The sequence below is a fragment of the Microcaecilia unicolor genome, chromosome 3 (assembly GCF_901765095.1).
Source record: "Microcaecilia unicolor chromosome 3, aMicUni1.1, whole genome shotgun sequence".
NCBI classification, from domain to species: Eukaryota; Metazoa; Chordata; class Amphibia; order Gymnophiona; family Siphonopidae; genus Microcaecilia; species Microcaecilia unicolor.
This window is the reverse complement of record NC_044033.1, coordinates 389,067,432-389,084,432: the sequence shown is the minus strand read 5'-3', so window position 1 is coordinate 389,084,432 and position 17,001 is coordinate 389,067,432. Positions and strand designations below refer to the sequence as shown.

Below are 17,001 nucleotides of genomic sequence, written 5' to 3'. Positions count from 1 at the left end.
GTTTTTTTTAAATGCAGCAATTTTTTAAAAGGTGCCCTGTATTAAAAAAGGGGGGGAGGGGATACTATCCAAATGTATATTCACCACTTAATAAAATTATTACATGAATAAATAAAGAAAATAAAACCATAGAAGAGGAAATAAAAAAAAAAAAGCAAACAAAAAAACCCTCAATAGTGCATATATGCATCTAGATTCTTCAGCATATAAAAGTCAATACTTACATACAGTGATATTAGAATACTTTCAAGTGGATCATCAGCTCTTTCAGCATATAAAACATATCATAAATTGCAAAATACCAAACGTGAAATCATAAAAACATCATGTAAAGAAAACCTCCATCAAAAACTGAACAAGAAATCAAGCGAGCCAATATAACCAACATATTATGTAACCGATTGTGGCATAGTATCTCCCCATTGTCACGTTTTCAAAGCTGGAAACTGGTTTGTGAGCCCTTGGGCCACTGCCGAGGAGCGGCAGTGGCAGGCAAAACCACCCCACACCAGAGACTAGGCAGAACAGGACTGGAACTCTGGACTGGAGTTGCAGCAAAGGCAAACAGGCAGGACTTAAGCAGAGCAGGCACCCTTAAACTTCACCTGCACTTGGCCACTTTTCACCAAAAGTTGAGCTGCTGGCTGCAGGTGGCCGGCAGGGCTTACTGGACAAGGCAGGACTGGATACCCCACTAGGCTGAACCAGGACTGAGGGTCAGAGGGGAGAGGAATATACAGAGACAGCCAGGCAGAGAATGAGAAGCCAAAAGACCAGACTGAAAGCTGTAAACAGCCACTGCAGCAGGGAACCAAACACTGAAAAACGAAAGACAGACTGAAAGTTGCCAGGCAGCCACTAAACAAGAAACACAGAGAACCCAGAACCAGACACAGTAAATACAAACAAGAGTCAAGACTAGGACAGTACAAGCTAAGCTACACATAAACTAAACAGAATCAGGCAAGGAACTAGAACAGGAATCAAACTAGGCTGAAGTGCAACACGCACCAACGTACCAGGGCCTTAGACTCGATGCAAAGGCAAAGCAGAAATGTTCCAAGATGGCTGATAAGCCCAGAAGCAGTTGGAACTCAGCTTCTGCAATCACCAGGCAGCTACTGGTGCTGTGCAGGCTCAAACAGCACAAGCAAACCTGGCAGCCTGGAAGATCCGGACCGGACTGGGCTGAAATCTGGAACGGGTGACGGTCCACAGCAGCCACCGGTTCTGGCCACCAGAGGGCGAGGTGAGCACAGACGTAACACCCATACTGAAAGACAGATACATCTAATATTGAATTTAAGTCCTGAAAGTTGCACAGTGTTAAATAAAAAAAAAAAAAATACATGTTATTGTTCTTCTTGAAAAGGCGTCTGTTCAGATCTCCACCTCTCCATGTTGGTGACAGTTTGTGCAGTATGCAATATTTTAATTCCTCAAAGGTATGTTTGGTTTCCTTGCAATGTTCAACTATAGAAGCCTCCAGTTGTCCTTTCTTTAAACAGCTCGTATGTTCTGAGAATCTTTGTTTAAAACTTTGTGTCGTCTTCCCAATCTATAACATTACAAGGACAAACAATGAAGTACAGAACAAAATCAGATGTACAGTTAATGACTTGATGTAATTTAACTCTACAGTATTGTTAGGGGGGATACAAAGTGTACAGTGCTGCGTATGTCTAGTAGCTCTATAGAAATGATAGGTAGTAATATTAAAGTGTCAGTTATAGTCATCTATTTACAAAACATACATTTACCACATTTAATTTTGCAACAAGAGAGGAGAGAAGTACTGGGAAGATTGGAACCCCTGAAAAAGAAGGATTGAGGAGACTGGTAGTAGAGATTGGAAGAGTTACTGGAGAAGGAGGGAAGGAAGAGGAGAGATAGCTAGGGGAAGAGCTCATTTAAATTTTCATCTAGTCCTGTCAATGATCTTGGAACTTTTTTCCCCTTTATATAAAAGTTTGTGACCCCCCTGCTGCTATGATCCTAATATGCTTTATATATATAATTAGTGTCCTGGTTTCTGTCCACCAAAAAGGAAACTTTGTTTTGGAAAATGTCATTTTTTTCACTGATTTTCTTCTGTTCATCAATTAAATACTGATCAATCCCAGGAAATAAAGACAAAAAACAAAGGTCCTTAGGGGTATGATAGCAAGCCTATAGCAAAATTGCAACTTTATTACTACTGCTATCTATCATTATTATAGTGCTCTACACATACGCAGTGCTGTACACAAACACAGTCCCTGCTTAACAGAGCTTAAAATATATCTAGGACAGATGAACAGAACAAATAAGAGATTAGGGAGTTTCATTTATTGTGGATATGATTACAACAGTATGGGTATTAGGTGAATAAAGGGTTAAGATTTAAAAGGAACCTCAAAAGGTGGGCTTTTAGCTTAAGGGAGTTGCTCCTTGGGATTCTTACCTGGAAAAAAAGAAGTCTACACTATCTGAGACCTCTCTTCACAGGTCTTTCACCCCCCCCCCCCCCCCCCCCCAGGTTTTTCCCTTGGAATGTCTACTTCTAAATTGGTTAAGCTGGACCTTTGCACTCTGCCATCTCAAGGAATAAAAGCAGAGCCTGTGTCTTTAAGCAAGATGATGCTAGCAAAGGGACCTGTACACCTATCTCACTAATAAATGTAGACTGTAAAATGTATGCAAAGATTTGATCAGTGTATTCTTAGTATGGCCAAATTTGCCTGTAGCTAGCATTTTTGCCAACATTTTGTCATCTGAGGAGTTTTTACTTCAAAAGGGGTCCTCTTTTTCTGCTTTTGTTTAGTCTTTAGCCTCTTGCAATTGAGCACTCGACCTTGGTGCAAAGTATCTAGCTTGTTTAGTTGGAATATTAATTCTCCCTTTATTCAAACGATATTCTGGTATTCATCACAACCAACTCTATTCTTCCATTTCTTCAAATTATTGAACAGTTCTACCATATCTCTGGTTATAGAGTGAATTGATCGGAAACTGCTGTGCTCTCCCTGAAAGTAAATTGTCCAGAGAGCAGATAGGAGTTGGAATCTGTTTCAGTAGCAGGCAACATCTTTTAAACATCTGAGGATCTGAATTAGTCATATTCTATAGAGGAATGTTGAGTCAAGTATTGTTCTTGTTGAGGAATTAACCAATAAATGGTCCACTGTATATTTTCTGGTGGCTTGAAGCAGTTAAATTATGAAAGATTGGCTGTGATAATCTGACCTGGCTTTGGCTATTCAACATAACAAAGGAGCCTGTTTTTGTTATGAATCCTAAACAAGTGCTAGCCTCACAATAATTATTGTATTTGGTCATGCAAGCATTAGAAATGTCTAGAAAGATTACTGTAGTCTGCTCAAAAATCCTATCTGCCAAATGTTTTCTATTATTTCTTTTTAATTATATAAGCACATAAGAATTTCTTTTAAGGAAAGTAACTAAATTCTAGAGTACTGTGAATATATTTTACTATTTTCAATGTGCTGTCTTTGAACTGCAGATACTGGAAGATTAATGGCTTTTCTGCATTTGGGCTTTGTTTCTGCATTTGGGCTTTGTTTCTGCAGACGTGGCCCAAGCTGCTTGAAAAGTCATTGGGCTTGTAACCATATGGTTGTCCACAGGTAGTGGAGTTTTAACTTTAACATCATCTTTTCTTTTGTAGCCTCCTCTAAATGCACAAATGTTGGCACAGCGCCAGCGGGAGCTGTACAGCCAGCAGCACAGACAAAGGCAACTTATGCAGCAGCGAGCAATGTTAATGAGACAGCAAAACTTTGGGAACCTCCCTCCATCTGCTGGACTTCCAGTACCAATGGGAGCCTCCCGCCTTCCTCAGGGCCCACCTCAACAGTTTCCCTATCCCTCCAACTATAGTACAAATCCAGGAAACCCACCTACATCTACAAGTCCTTTCTCACCACTAACACCAAACCCTGAGGCAACACTAACCAGTCGTAACAACATGGTAAACAGAGGAATGATGGGAAATGTTGGAGGACAGTTTGGTGCTGGGATGAATCCTCAGTTGCAACAGAATGTCTTCCAGTATTCAGGATCAGGTATGAAAAAGAAATGTGTGAGTAAAACTATGTAAACTATACAAGGGGTACAATCATCAAAATGTGTGATTTTTGTAATGAATTCTAACGAAAATGGCCACTCTGATGTAACATTACAATAACTAATTATGGAGAAAATGAGCTTTACAATTTTGATTATACTGAATGGTAAGTATAGAATTTTGCTGATGGATTTTGATGAGAAAGATCACCAAGATAAGTGCTAATGGTCATGAAAGCTGCTGTGTGGAAAGGTCTTTATCAGTTCAGCAGTGGTGTAGGGGAGCCCAGTGAAACCTACCCTGCAGGGATGAAGGCAGCGCACAACAGCATCAGGCGAGTTCCCACCCACCAGTTCCCTCCGGGACAATTCCCACCAAGGACTCCTCCCCCCCCCTCCCCCCCCCCCCCCCCCCCCCCCCCCCCCCCCGGTCATTTCCCACCCTCCCTAGCCTTTTTTTTTTTTTTTTTTTACCAACTGTAGCTTTATGTATTGGTTCCCATAATTAGTGGTGCTTTTTTTTTTTAAGCATCTGGAACAAGGGCGTTAGGGCAGGATGTACACCCAGGACGTATAAATGCCTGAACTCTGCGACACCACAACACTACAGTTCGTAATGATCACTAAACTATCTCATCTGTTCTTGTCTTCCTCTATGTGGTCCCACCACATGAACCTTTATGTGGTTCCTACCACATGAACCTTTTCCTACCACAACCTAACCTAGTAGTTGTATTTGTTTTACTCCGGAGTCTATCAACACCTCTCCGGTACCATGTAAGCCACATTGAGCCTGCAAATAGGTGGGAAAATGTGGGGTACAAATGTAACAAATAAATAAAATAAAATAACCTTTCATAGGTAAGGTAGTAATTTGTTATAAATTGTAATCAGTGTGTCATTTTGAGGTGCTGAATTAGGTTGAATCCTAGTTTGGGGGTGTGTGAGGGGGCATTGCCCACACATGAACTGCGTTTTGTATTTATCTGTTTTCTTATTTATGACATTTAGATCCTGGATTAAACATGAATTCGGTTGGAAACTAGTTTGGGGTGTTTAGGGGACATAGGTATAGTAATAATTTGTTAATCAGTGCTTTGAGGGACTGAACTAGGTTCAAACCTAGTTTGGGGGGGGGCATTGCCCCCTCCCCCTACATGAACTGCAGTTTGTATTTATTTATTTATTTATTTATTTATTTATGACATTTAGATTCCGGATTAAACATGAATTAGGTTGAAACCTAGTTTGGGGGTGTGGGGGGGCATTGCCTCCCACACATGAACTTTATGTCTGGAAGGGGAAAGGGATGTATAAAAGATAATGTTGGGGGGGGGGGGGGTGAGGGGGGTACTGCCCAAACGATCTGGAAGAGAAAAGGGAGGGAGATTACTTGCCTTGTGTGTTTTGTATTTTTTTGTGTTATGGGTGGGAATTGTCCTCCCTGGTGTGGTGGGAATTGGTTCAGTGGAAATTGTCCAGATGGAGGTTGGTGGGTGGGACCTGACCTAGAACCATATGTTGCTTGCTATGCTTACCTCCTACCAGACTTAAGCTCTGGAAGTCTCTTAGCAAACCTTTGCGTGGCTGTCCCAAATTTGAATTTGTGCCCCTGCAGCTCAGGCTCACCAAGTTTGAGAATCAATAAGTGGTCTGCTAATGTAAAGGTGTTTTTAGCACTTTTTGCAGTCCTAACATTTAAGAACAAAATGCTTAGTATTCTTTGTATTTGAATGTAAAGGTACTGGAAAAGGTCAGCAAAGTTGGACTTGTTGTTTTTTAATTTTTTTAAACATTTTTATTTTTAATTTTTTTAAATATATAAACATCCAACGGTAACAAATGAACTTCTAGAACTAGCACAGTTCCCCCATCCCACCCCCAAAAAATATAAAAAATAAGTATGCCCAAATGTATTTTCTTCCCAAAATTGCTCTACACAAACAGTATTTTAAAAAAAACAACAACTTCTAACTGAAAGAACTGGCTCCCAGGTCTTCATTCAATACTGGGTGCCCACCCAATACTCAATGACCAGCAACAGCGGGAGAATTCAAGTCTATCATGCAGCAAAGCAGTTAGTTTACTAAGAAAATAAACTGTCCAGAGTCTCTGAAACATATGTCAGGCTGGCACTCTTGTTGTATTCCAAGACCCCGTTAGTGCCAGGTGCATTGAAGCCAAGGCTGCTTTTAAAAATATCTATTGATCTGCATCAAACGCATATGAAAAATCATACAGCAAAAAAACACTGCAGAGAACAGGAATTGATATTTTCAAAATTTCAGACATTTCCACACAAACCCCCAAAAACATTTTAATCACTGGGCAATCTCACCAAATACCTTTAAAAGTTCCAAGCATACCACACTCTCTCCATCACAGCTTAGATCTGCCTAGACACATATTGCCCAGCCCAGTGATTCCCAAACCTGGTCCTGGAGGCACCCCAGCTAGTCAGGTTTTTAGGTTATCCATAATGAATATTCATGAGAGAGATTTGCATGCACTGCCTGTACTGCATGCAAAAGTCTCATAAATATTCATTGTGGATATACTGAAAACCTGACTGGCTGGTGTGCCTCTAGGATCAGGTTTGGGAACCACTGGCCCAGCCTGTTTGGAGTGAGGTACCAGCAATAGAGCAACTTGATCCTATTCTATTTCAAATTAAGCCAACAATACACCTAACTGAATCTGTCCATAAATTTGTGCTGATTTCTCACCTGATAATGCCTCCCCTATATCCCATTCCCAGGCCTTCACATAGGTGGGATGACCAGGCCCCCCAGTATTTCCAGAGCCCTTCACAATATAGATAGTAGGTGACCTTGATCCACCCCATCCTGGACAATAACGTTCAGGGGGGTTAATGAACGTAGCTAAGTCTCCCACACCTGGGATGCCTGGAGACTGTATCAGAGCTATAAATACAGGAAAAACAGTGTCACTGGAATTTGATAAGCTTTCTCAAAGGATCTGATACAGTTCCTGCTCCACCCAAAGGCAGAGATGCCCTTCATGCAGCTCCAGGATTATTGAAGCCAGAGACCTTAAACTCGTTATCCTAGAAATCCCCCCGGGACCTAGGTGAGCCTTGTAATCCCTTCCCAGATTTGTTTAGTGAGTTTCAATACAAGGGGGGAGGTACGAGTGTAATGTCTAACCTGCTTCCAGGATAAGCATAGCAATGCCTCCAAAGGACACCCTGCCAGACGCTGCTCAATCTGAACCCATGGCCTAGGCGGGACTCTCCTCCATTCCAGGATCGCCCACAATTGGTCACCTGATAATAGCTGCCAGAAGTTAAATCTATATTAGGGATTAACAAACTATCACTATTCTTCAAATTATGTATAAAGCCTTAATTACTAAGAATAGATTATTATCCATAAAGTATCAAATTCTGTTTATTACCATAACAGTTATATTTTAACATATTTCTCAACATCATTGTTAGAATATAACCTTTAATGGAAGGAAGTGACGTCACCGGGAGAGATGGCAGCCTAGCTTGGAAGCTCCGTCTCCTCGCGCTAGATATCAGCCTTAAACAGCAATAAAAAACGGCAGCAAGCGGGAGAAAATAGCGATCACAGCTTGTTAAAACCCCCCCTTCAACAGAATCGGCGATGAGCAAAGCCCCCGCCACACGCAAAAAAGAGAACGAGCGGTCCGAGAAAATCATGGCGGGAAAAAGCGCCAAACGCCATGAGTCACCAGAGCGAGCCTCGCATTCTGACTCCGACTCGGCCCAGTCTCAGGCTGAACAGCGACACCCGCCCTCCAAAAAAAGTATCCCGACTGAGCTGCGGAGGTTCCTGGCGAATATCCAGGCGGAGATAAAGCAGTCGAAGGATGAAATCCTGGAACATATGGACTCCTTGAGCATGGATCTCCGTAAGTTGGGGGGGGCGGGTGGAAGATGCGGAACTTAAACTAGGAGAGCAGGCAGAGACATTGCTTAAACATAACGAAAAGCTGCTTGAACTGGACAAACACCGATTGGACTTAGTATACAAGCTAAATGACTTAGAAAATCGAGGGAGGCGAAACAACCTTAGGTTTCGTGGCGTGCCAGAAGGGAGAAACTGAGGACGTTATACAGATTGTGCAGACGCTATGTGCCTCCTTACTTGGCCCAGAAGCTGGAGAGAATACCATGGAACTGGACAGAGCGCATAGAGCGCTTGGAGCTCGCAAAGAACAGCAACAGCGAGATATTATTGTCCGCTTCCACAAATACGAAACCAAGGAATTGATCATGACAAAGGCGCGGAAGGCGCAGAATCTCGAGTTTGGAGGCGCAAAGATTTTGGTGTATCAAGATTTGTCACAATATACCCTACAGCAACGACGACAAATGAAACCAGCCCTAGATACTTTAACAAAAAATCAAGTGCAATACAGATGGGGCTTCCTGTTTTCTTTGAACTTTACCCTGAAGGGTAGCAAATATCATGTGCGATCTTTACAAGAAGCCTGGGAAGCCCTGCATGCGGCAGAGCTGGTGAATTCGGCCGTCCCACCAGGTGAACTGGCGTCATCTACCATGGCTAAGCTTCAGGGCTGGCAACGAGCACCGGGACCAGTGCGACGTGGCAAAACCAAGAGATGATTGGATAGACCAAAGCTCAGAAAAAGACATTGGCACTGAGTAAATGGACATAGATATATATCTTTTTGCTTAGCTCTCGTTGGTCTGACAGGAACTGCTCAAACAGGCGAGCAAGTCTGGGGGACGGCCAGCTAAATATTGCTGTGAGGTGAGGGATGTGGGGTTACAAGTTTGATTGGACAGCACGAATGACATGATGTGGATGGCTGAGGATGGATGTGTATAGACACACTTTATAGGAACTATCACTATGTTGAAGGGGGACAGATAGGGCTGTATACAATGATTGTTGAATGCTGAAATACAACTGGGCGGGGGGAGGGGATGCCTGGCTGGGGTGTCGGGAGTGTTGTGACCCACTTTCTCGGAACCCATCTAGGGGTTGTATACTCCCGGTTGGTGCAACAGTGGGGGGGATATCGGGGAGGGACTGGGGGAACGAGACGAGGGAGGGTTATGGGGAGAGGGAGGACATGGGTAACAACTTTGGCTATACAGAACTGTGCTGCTCACAAGGAGGATGTGCACTATTCTCATCCTATGCAGACTTTATCTTTTTTCTCCACACTAAGATATGTGCCCTGAGCTGAAGATAGTCTCCTATAATGTCAAGGGACTTAACGTGCCTCAAAAAAGACTGAAGCTCTATGGGGGAACTCTACCAGTTAAAACCACATATAGTTCTTTTGCAAGAAACGCACCTGCGTTGCAAACACGAGAAATTTCTCTCCTGCCCTAGCTATTCAGGGGTCTACTGCGCATCCGGGGCGGACTCAAGGAGGGGAGGAGTGGCGATATTGCTGCACTCTTCACTTGGGGCCCAGGTGATGCAGATTAAAAGAGACCCTGGGGGGCGCTATTTATTTCAACAACTTACGCTAGATCAAGTAGCCCTCACGATAGCATCAATATATGCCCCAAATTCTGGTCAAGGGGACTTTTTTACCAAGATTCGAAACTTATTGGGGACCTTCACTACAGGGGCACTCATACTAGGGGCGATTTCAACGCAGTTATGAATCCAGGACACGACCGCTCAGGGGCAGCTAGGAAGGAGGGGCACAAAGAAGCGCAATCATTGGCCTCGTTGGCTTATTCCCTGGGACTTTTAGATCTCTGGAGATTAACACACCATACAGAACGGGATTACTCCTACTATTCTCCGGTACACGAAACATACTCCCGTATTGATTATATCTTCCTAGACACAACATTAGTGGAACTGGGTCCAGACGCTGGAATTGGTAGTATGACAATATCCGACCACGCCCCAATATGGGTTACTCTCCCAAATATTCAGACTGAAGTCAAAGACAGACGCTGGTCACTGAACACGAGCCTGTTGCAGGAAGAGCAGGTGGTGGAGGGCTACAAACAGGTGCTTAAAGAATACCTGGAGCACAACTTACAGTGGGGGAAATAAGTATTTGATCCCTTGCTGATTTTGTAAGTTTGCCCACTGACAAAGACATGAGCAGCCCATAATTGAAGGGTAGGTTATTGGTAACAGTGAGAGATAGCACATCACAAATTAAATCCGGAAAATCACATTGTGGAAAGTATATGAATTTATTTGCATTCTGCAGAGGGAAATAAGTATTTGATCCCTCTGGCAAACAAGACCTAATACTTGGTGGCAAAACCCTTGTTGGCAAGCACAGCGGTCAGACGTCTTCTGTAGTTGATGATGAGGTTTGCACACATGTCAGGAGGAATTTTGGTCCACTCCTCTTTGCAGATCATCTCTAAATCATTAAGAGTTCTGGGCTGTCGCTTGGCAACTCGCAGCTTCAGCTCCCTCCATAAGTTGTCAATGGGATTAAGGTCTGGTGACTGGCTAGGCCACTCCATGACCCTAATGTGCTTCTTCCTGAGCCACTCCTTTGTTGCCTTGGCTGTATGTTTTGGGTCATTGTCGTGCTGGAAGACCCAGCCACGACCCATTTTTAAGGCCCTGGCGGAGGGAAGGAGGTTGTCACTCAGAATTGTACGGTACATGGCCCCATCCATTCTCCCATTGATGCGGTGAAGTAGTCCTGTGCCCTTAGCAGAGAAACACCCCCAAAACATAACATTTCCACCTCCATGCTTGACAGTGGGGACGGTGTTCTTTGGGTCATAGGCAGCATTTCTCTTCCTCCAAACACGGCGAGTTGAGTTCATGCCAAAGAGCTCAATTTTTGTCTCATCTGACCACAGCACCTTCTCCCAATCACTCTCGGCATCATCCAGGTGTTCACTGGCAAACTTCAGACGGGCCGTCACATGTGCCTTCCGGAGCAGGGGGACCTTGCGGGCACTGCAGGATTGCAATCCGTTATGTCGTAATGTGTTACCAATGGTTTTCGTGGTGACAGTGGTCCCAGCTGCCTTGAGATCATTGACAAGTTCCCCCCTTGTAGTTGTAGGCTGATTTCTAACCTTCCTCATGATCAAGGATACCCCACGAGGTGAGATTTTGCGTGGAGCCCCAGATCTTTGTCGATTGACAGTCATTTTGTACTTCTTCCATTTTCTTACTATGGCACCAACAGTTGTCTCCTTCTCGCCCAGCGTCTTACTGATGGTTTTGTAGCCCATTCCAGCCTTGTGCAGGTGTATGATCTTGTCCCTGACATCCTTAGACAGCTCCTTGCTCTTGGCCATTTTGTAGAGGTTAGAGTCTGACTGATTCACTGAGTCTGTGGACAGGTGTCTTTCATACAGGTGACCATTGCCGACAGCTGTCTGTCATGCAGGTAACGAGTTGATTTGGAGCATCTACCTGGTCTGTAGGGGCCAGATCTCTTACTGGTTGGTGGGGGATCAAATACTTATTTCCCTCTGCAGAATGCAAATAAATTCATATACTTTCCACAATGTGATTTTCCGGATTTAATTTGTGATGTGCTATCTCTCACTGTTACCAATAACCTACCCTTCAATTATGGGCTGCTCATGTCTTTGTCAGTGGGCAAACTTACAAAATCAGCAAGGGATCAAATACTTATTTCCCCCACTGTAGCTTCCAGTCCAGCATTGCATGTTGTGTGGGACGCTTTAAAGGCGGTGTCCAGAGGGCATTTTTTGCAGTTGGCTAGTACTCGTGCTAGGGCCCGTAGATCTCACCTAACTGCATGCACAGGGCGTATACAGGCATTGGAGCAACAGCACAAGGCCGGTCCCTCGCCACAAATTCGGGATGCCCTGTGCAGGGAGAGAATGGCATTGGACTCGATGTATTCGGAACAACTTGATTTAATCAAGGCAAGACAGGGTGTGCAATCATATGAATTAACTAATAAAGCTGGGCGACTCCTGGCAATGAGGTTGCGAAGACAGAAAGTGGACAGAACGATTAAACAGGTGAAAGATGCGGGGGGTGGTTTGCTGCATCACTCGGCACTTATTCGCCAGCACTTCAGAGAATATTACCAGAAGCTATACGAGCAGGAGATTGAACCTCCTAGGGAAAAAATTGATAACTACTTGCTAGACAGTGATCTTATCCCTTTAGCTAAGCAACATCAGGAACTGTTGGAGAAACCTGTTACACCTAAAGAGGTCCAGGAGGCGATTGGAGGTATGCCTTCAAATAAGTCCCCGGGGCTTGATGGCTTCCCCAATGAGTTCTACCGGACATTTGCCACTGAATTGGCCCCCTTGCTTGCAGATATGTTTAATCAGGTAGGGGTGGGAGGAACTCTGCCGCATACAATGTTAGAAGCCTGGATAGCGGTGATCCCAAAGCCCGGCAAAGATCCCACTGAATGCGGCTCTTATAGGCCTATATCTGTACTAAATGCTGACGTTAAAATCCTGGCTAAGGTCCTTGCTAATAGGCTGGCGCCGCTCCTACCAACCCTAGTGCACCCTGACCAAGTGGGCTTTGTTTCCTATTGAAAAGCGATGGATAATATCAGACGCACTTTAGATCTCATGTACTTGGCCAAGCGAAACCAGAGACCGCTGTGCCTCTTAAGCTTAGATGCAGAAAAGGCCTTCGATAGGGTCCACTGGCCCTTTATGTACAGGACCCTGGAGACTTTGGGGTTTGGTACACGGTTTAGGGGCTGGATACAGGCATTTTACTCCTTTCCCAGAGCTTGCATTAAAATTAATGGCAGCCACTCAGGTTCATTTTCCTTGCATAGGGGCACAAGACAGAGTTGTCCTCTTCCCCTCTTTTGTTTGCTATTGTCATGGAGCCATTTGCCTCCAAGGTTCGGAAAGATCCGCTGATTGCAGGGCCTACTGTGGCAGGGAGAATGCATAAAATGGCACTCTTTGCGGACGATGTTCTGCTGTATATTACCCGCCCCCACGACGCGTTCCCTAGGCTTACTCAACTTATTGAGGAGTATTCTGTAGTATTGGGCTTTAAAGTCAACATGACCAAGTCTGAGGCCCTGAACATCTCTCTACCAGAAGATACAGTTGCAGAACTTAAAGATGCTCATGCATTTCGGTAGGCGGGTATATATATTAGATATCTGGGGGTGAACTTCACTTCCAACTTGTCAGACTTATTCTCAGCTAACTATAGAGGCCTGGTTCGAGCCCTTGCGGCAGATATGGAACGCTGGGGCGATTTAGAGGTCTCCTGGTTCGGACGTATAGCAATTCTTAAGATGAATGTCTTACCACGAATCTTATACTTATTCCAGGTGCTGCCTGTAATGATGCCCAGGCGATTTCTTGCTTCTTTGCAAGACAGAATTGTGCGTTTCGTCTGGGCAGGAAAACATCCTAGACTGTCCCGTACCCTACTATATCAAGGGAGACGTCGGGGAGGCCTGGCGGTCCCGAATGTCTTCTGGTACTATCGGGCGGCCCAAGGAAAGGTAGCTTTGGAATGGTACCAGGGATATCCGGATAGATAATGGGTGCATTTGGAGCAACACTCTGCGGGGGCGACACCGTTGGGAGCACTTATGTGGCTATCAAAGCCATTTCGCAAACTAGGTGAGAACGTGTGTCCCTCGGTGGAGGTTACCCTTCACTACTGGGATAAATTGTTTCCGGGGGGTAGGTGTACTTTGACGCGTTTGGCCCCTATAGCTCACAACCCGTTATTCTTGCCTGGGACGACGGACGGGTCCGTCATGAGGTGGTACATGGAAGGGCTGCGAACATGGGACCAGCTATTTGATGGAGACACTCTCCTTGAATTTGGAGAGCTGCAGTCATGATACCCTGGGGTGCTGAGAGATGATTTTGCATACTACCAATTGGCTCACTTCCTCCGTACTAAGGCAGTTACTACGGTAATTAAGCGGACCAAAGGCTACCTGGAGGAGATATGTGAAAAGTTAACCACTTCTAGGGGCTTGATAGGCACACTTTACAAATATATCACTGCGCAGAACCCTGTGTACGAGTGCCATAGGAGGGGATGGGAGAGGGAATTGGGGGTGACACTGGATGTGCCAGGGTGGGAGAGAATAGAACGTGAAGCGACAAAGGTCTCCATACACGTCCCGCTAAAGGAAAATGCTGTGAAAGTGCTATACAGGTGGTACCTTACTCCTGATCGCCTCCAGCGCATATACCCAAACATATCAGGTCTCTGCTGGAGGGGGTGTGGTATGAGGGGGACTATGGGACATCTCTGGTGGAGTTGTTACAAAGTGAGAGCCTTCTGGAAGGCGGTTCAAAACAGGCTGCAGAGCTGGTTAAAAACACCCATTCCATGGGCTTCGACGGTGTTTCTTTTTGCTGCAAAAGTAGAGGGCATGCCGGCTGCGCAGCATAAACTGCTGAGGCAGGCGGTATGTGTCGCCCGAGTGACAATCGCCCAGCACTGGAAACGACAGGGGGTCCCTTCCGTTAAGAGATGGCACAATAAACTGAAACGTGTGTGAGATGGAACGACTCTTGGCAGTCAGGAGACATCAAACGCACAAGTGGCATGACATATGGCAGTTTTTTGTTAATGCAGCAAGTAATGTTTAGAACAGGCACATACGAGAAGTGTGAGTGGCACATAGTGAGACAGTTGTGTAGGGCGGGGAAATAGATGGGGGTGGGAGGGAATAGGCAGGATTTAGCAATAGAGGGGGGCTGTTGATAAGATGGGGGATGGAGGGGAGAAAAAAATTTTTTTTCAATAAAAAGTTGAAGTTTCTACAGTTTATATTTAATTGTTGTACTGTGGCAGTAAATTGCACTACCTGGTTTTCATCTTGTCTGGACTACATTGTAAACATGCCAGTGTTGAGCGATAAATATTGTATGTTGTCTAATGAGAATTTTCAATAAAAGACTTCTTACAAATAAAAAAAAAAAAGAATATAACCTTTAATAAATATTATGTCCTGCTAATGGATTAATGTTCACACCTTCTTATAATGTCCAAAATCATTGTCCAAGGAGGAACACAATCTTGATAATCCTTATGGATAAATTAACAATGTGTCCACGTCATTCTGTGTTGTTTTTCTCCTCAATTCACTTTGATCAAACCAATACCTTATAACCATGGGGGTACTTAATCAAAGCAGTTCAAACCATGTTTGTATTTTAAAAATATATTATCCCAATGAAGATCTTTGGTCAGCATATCTTACAGCTCTACACAGGGCTAGCCATTCAACTATCACTGCAGTTCAGTGACTTCAGAATATTCAAAAAGATTTTCAACTGCCACTCTCTCCTAGTAGCGTAACTGTTAATAATAACACAGCAAAAAAACTCTGGACTTGATTTCAGCAAAGCTCAACTAGATAATCAAATAACGAGCTGAATCTTCATATGCTAAATATAGACTAAAATCTATATATGGTGTGATATCTTTTTCTCTTGTTTATTTTTTCTATTTTTAATAAATTTTGAATAAATTTTAATTCTAATCCCAAAAGAAATGGAGAAAAAAGACCTCATCAGTCCCAGCTCGACGATATTTTTATTCGATTTTTCAATCAATTAAATCGTCTGCTTGTTCAAGGACTCCGTTATAATCCTTGGTCTTAAAAAACTCCACCTCTCTTTATTTTAATAACAAAATTGTTCTTTCATTGTTCCATCTCCATATTATACTCGTGATTATTTTCAATATCAAGTTATATACTCATGTTACTTAGCTTTTTTTGCTCTGCCCTACGGGGCTCTCCGTTTCGCTATATGTTATATTATATGCTTCTTCAGGGGGCCAAGTAACAAATGGCAGATCATAATTCACGATATCTATAATTAAACACATGGATATCACATCATTTTCATATAAAAAACTGAATATGTTATATTCTTGAACTGATCAATGTCTAACTACCAACCTTAGAATATGGCGTCTCCAACTTCTCTGACACCGGTAGTAAAGATTTAACCCGGAAGGGGTTACTCTCATTTATAGTCTTAATTGGCTTCAATCTGGCCCTATTAGGGTCCATGATAACTCATTTCTCACTCTATTTTCACCTCGGAATAGGGATTCAAAAGCTCTAAAGGTTCAGAGTATGTTTCAAAAAAATGCAGACCATTCTATTTGTGAATTCAATCCTCTTGGTTCTAATGATTGTAAAACATATATCCACCTCTGTTCCTTCCTGATGAGTGTTTTATTCCTATCTCCTCCACGTGAATTATATGGGACATGATCCAATGCAAAACATCTCAGCGAATCAAAAGTATGTCCTTTTTCTTGACAATGTATCACTAATGGAGCGCCTCTTCTATTTAATTTAATGCATGAACGATGTTCTGTGATGCGTTGATGTAATCGACGTTCCGTTTTCCCAACATAAATTTTTTGACAAGGGCATTTCAAAATATATATAACGTGTAGATTGACAATTAGTCTGAAACTGTAGTTTATAGATTTTACCATCCACCGGGTTCCTAAATTCAGTTACCTCATCTGTAATACTGCACGTTTTACACTGTAGACATTTTTTATGTTCTCCTCTCGTATTGTCCTGTTCCAATGTAGGTAAATTAGCAGGGCTCACTATTTCTTTGAGATTCCGTGTTCTTGAGAACGCAATTCTAATCTGCTGGTCATGTAAGATTGGATGTGATTGCATTATCGACCAGTTCCGATGTATTATATTTCTCATACTGTCTCCCCCCTTGAAAAATTGTATCACAAAGGTGTTGATATCATCTTCTTGCGGTTTTATCGAGTTTGATAACAATATTGTTATCAAACTCGATAAAACCGCAAGAAGATGATATCAACACCTTTGTGATACAATTTTTCAAGGGGGGAGACAGTATGAGAAATATAATACATCGGAACTGGTCGATAATGCAATCACATCCAATCTTACATGACCAGCAGATTAGAATTGCGTTCTCAAGAACACGGAATCTCAAAGAAATAGTGAGCCCTGCTAATTTAC

The 17,001-nt window shown here is 43.3% G+C and overlaps 1 protein-coding gene across 5 annotated transcripts in view; it reads left to right on the top strand.

The window, feature by feature from the left end:
• The window catches only part of NCOA1 (nuclear receptor coactivator 1), a 660,387-nt gene that overhangs the window by 544,134 nt on the left and 99,252 nt on the right, over positions 1 to 17,001 (top strand). For all 5 annotated transcript variants that reach the window (XM_030198687.1, XM_030198689.1, XM_030198688.1 and 2 more), the window contains one exon: positions 3,668 to 4,064. In XM_030198687.1, the coding sequence (XP_030054547.1) occupies positions 3,668 to 4,064 (397 nt within the window). The remainder of the gene's footprint in view (positions 1 to 3,667; positions 4,065 to 17,001) is intronic.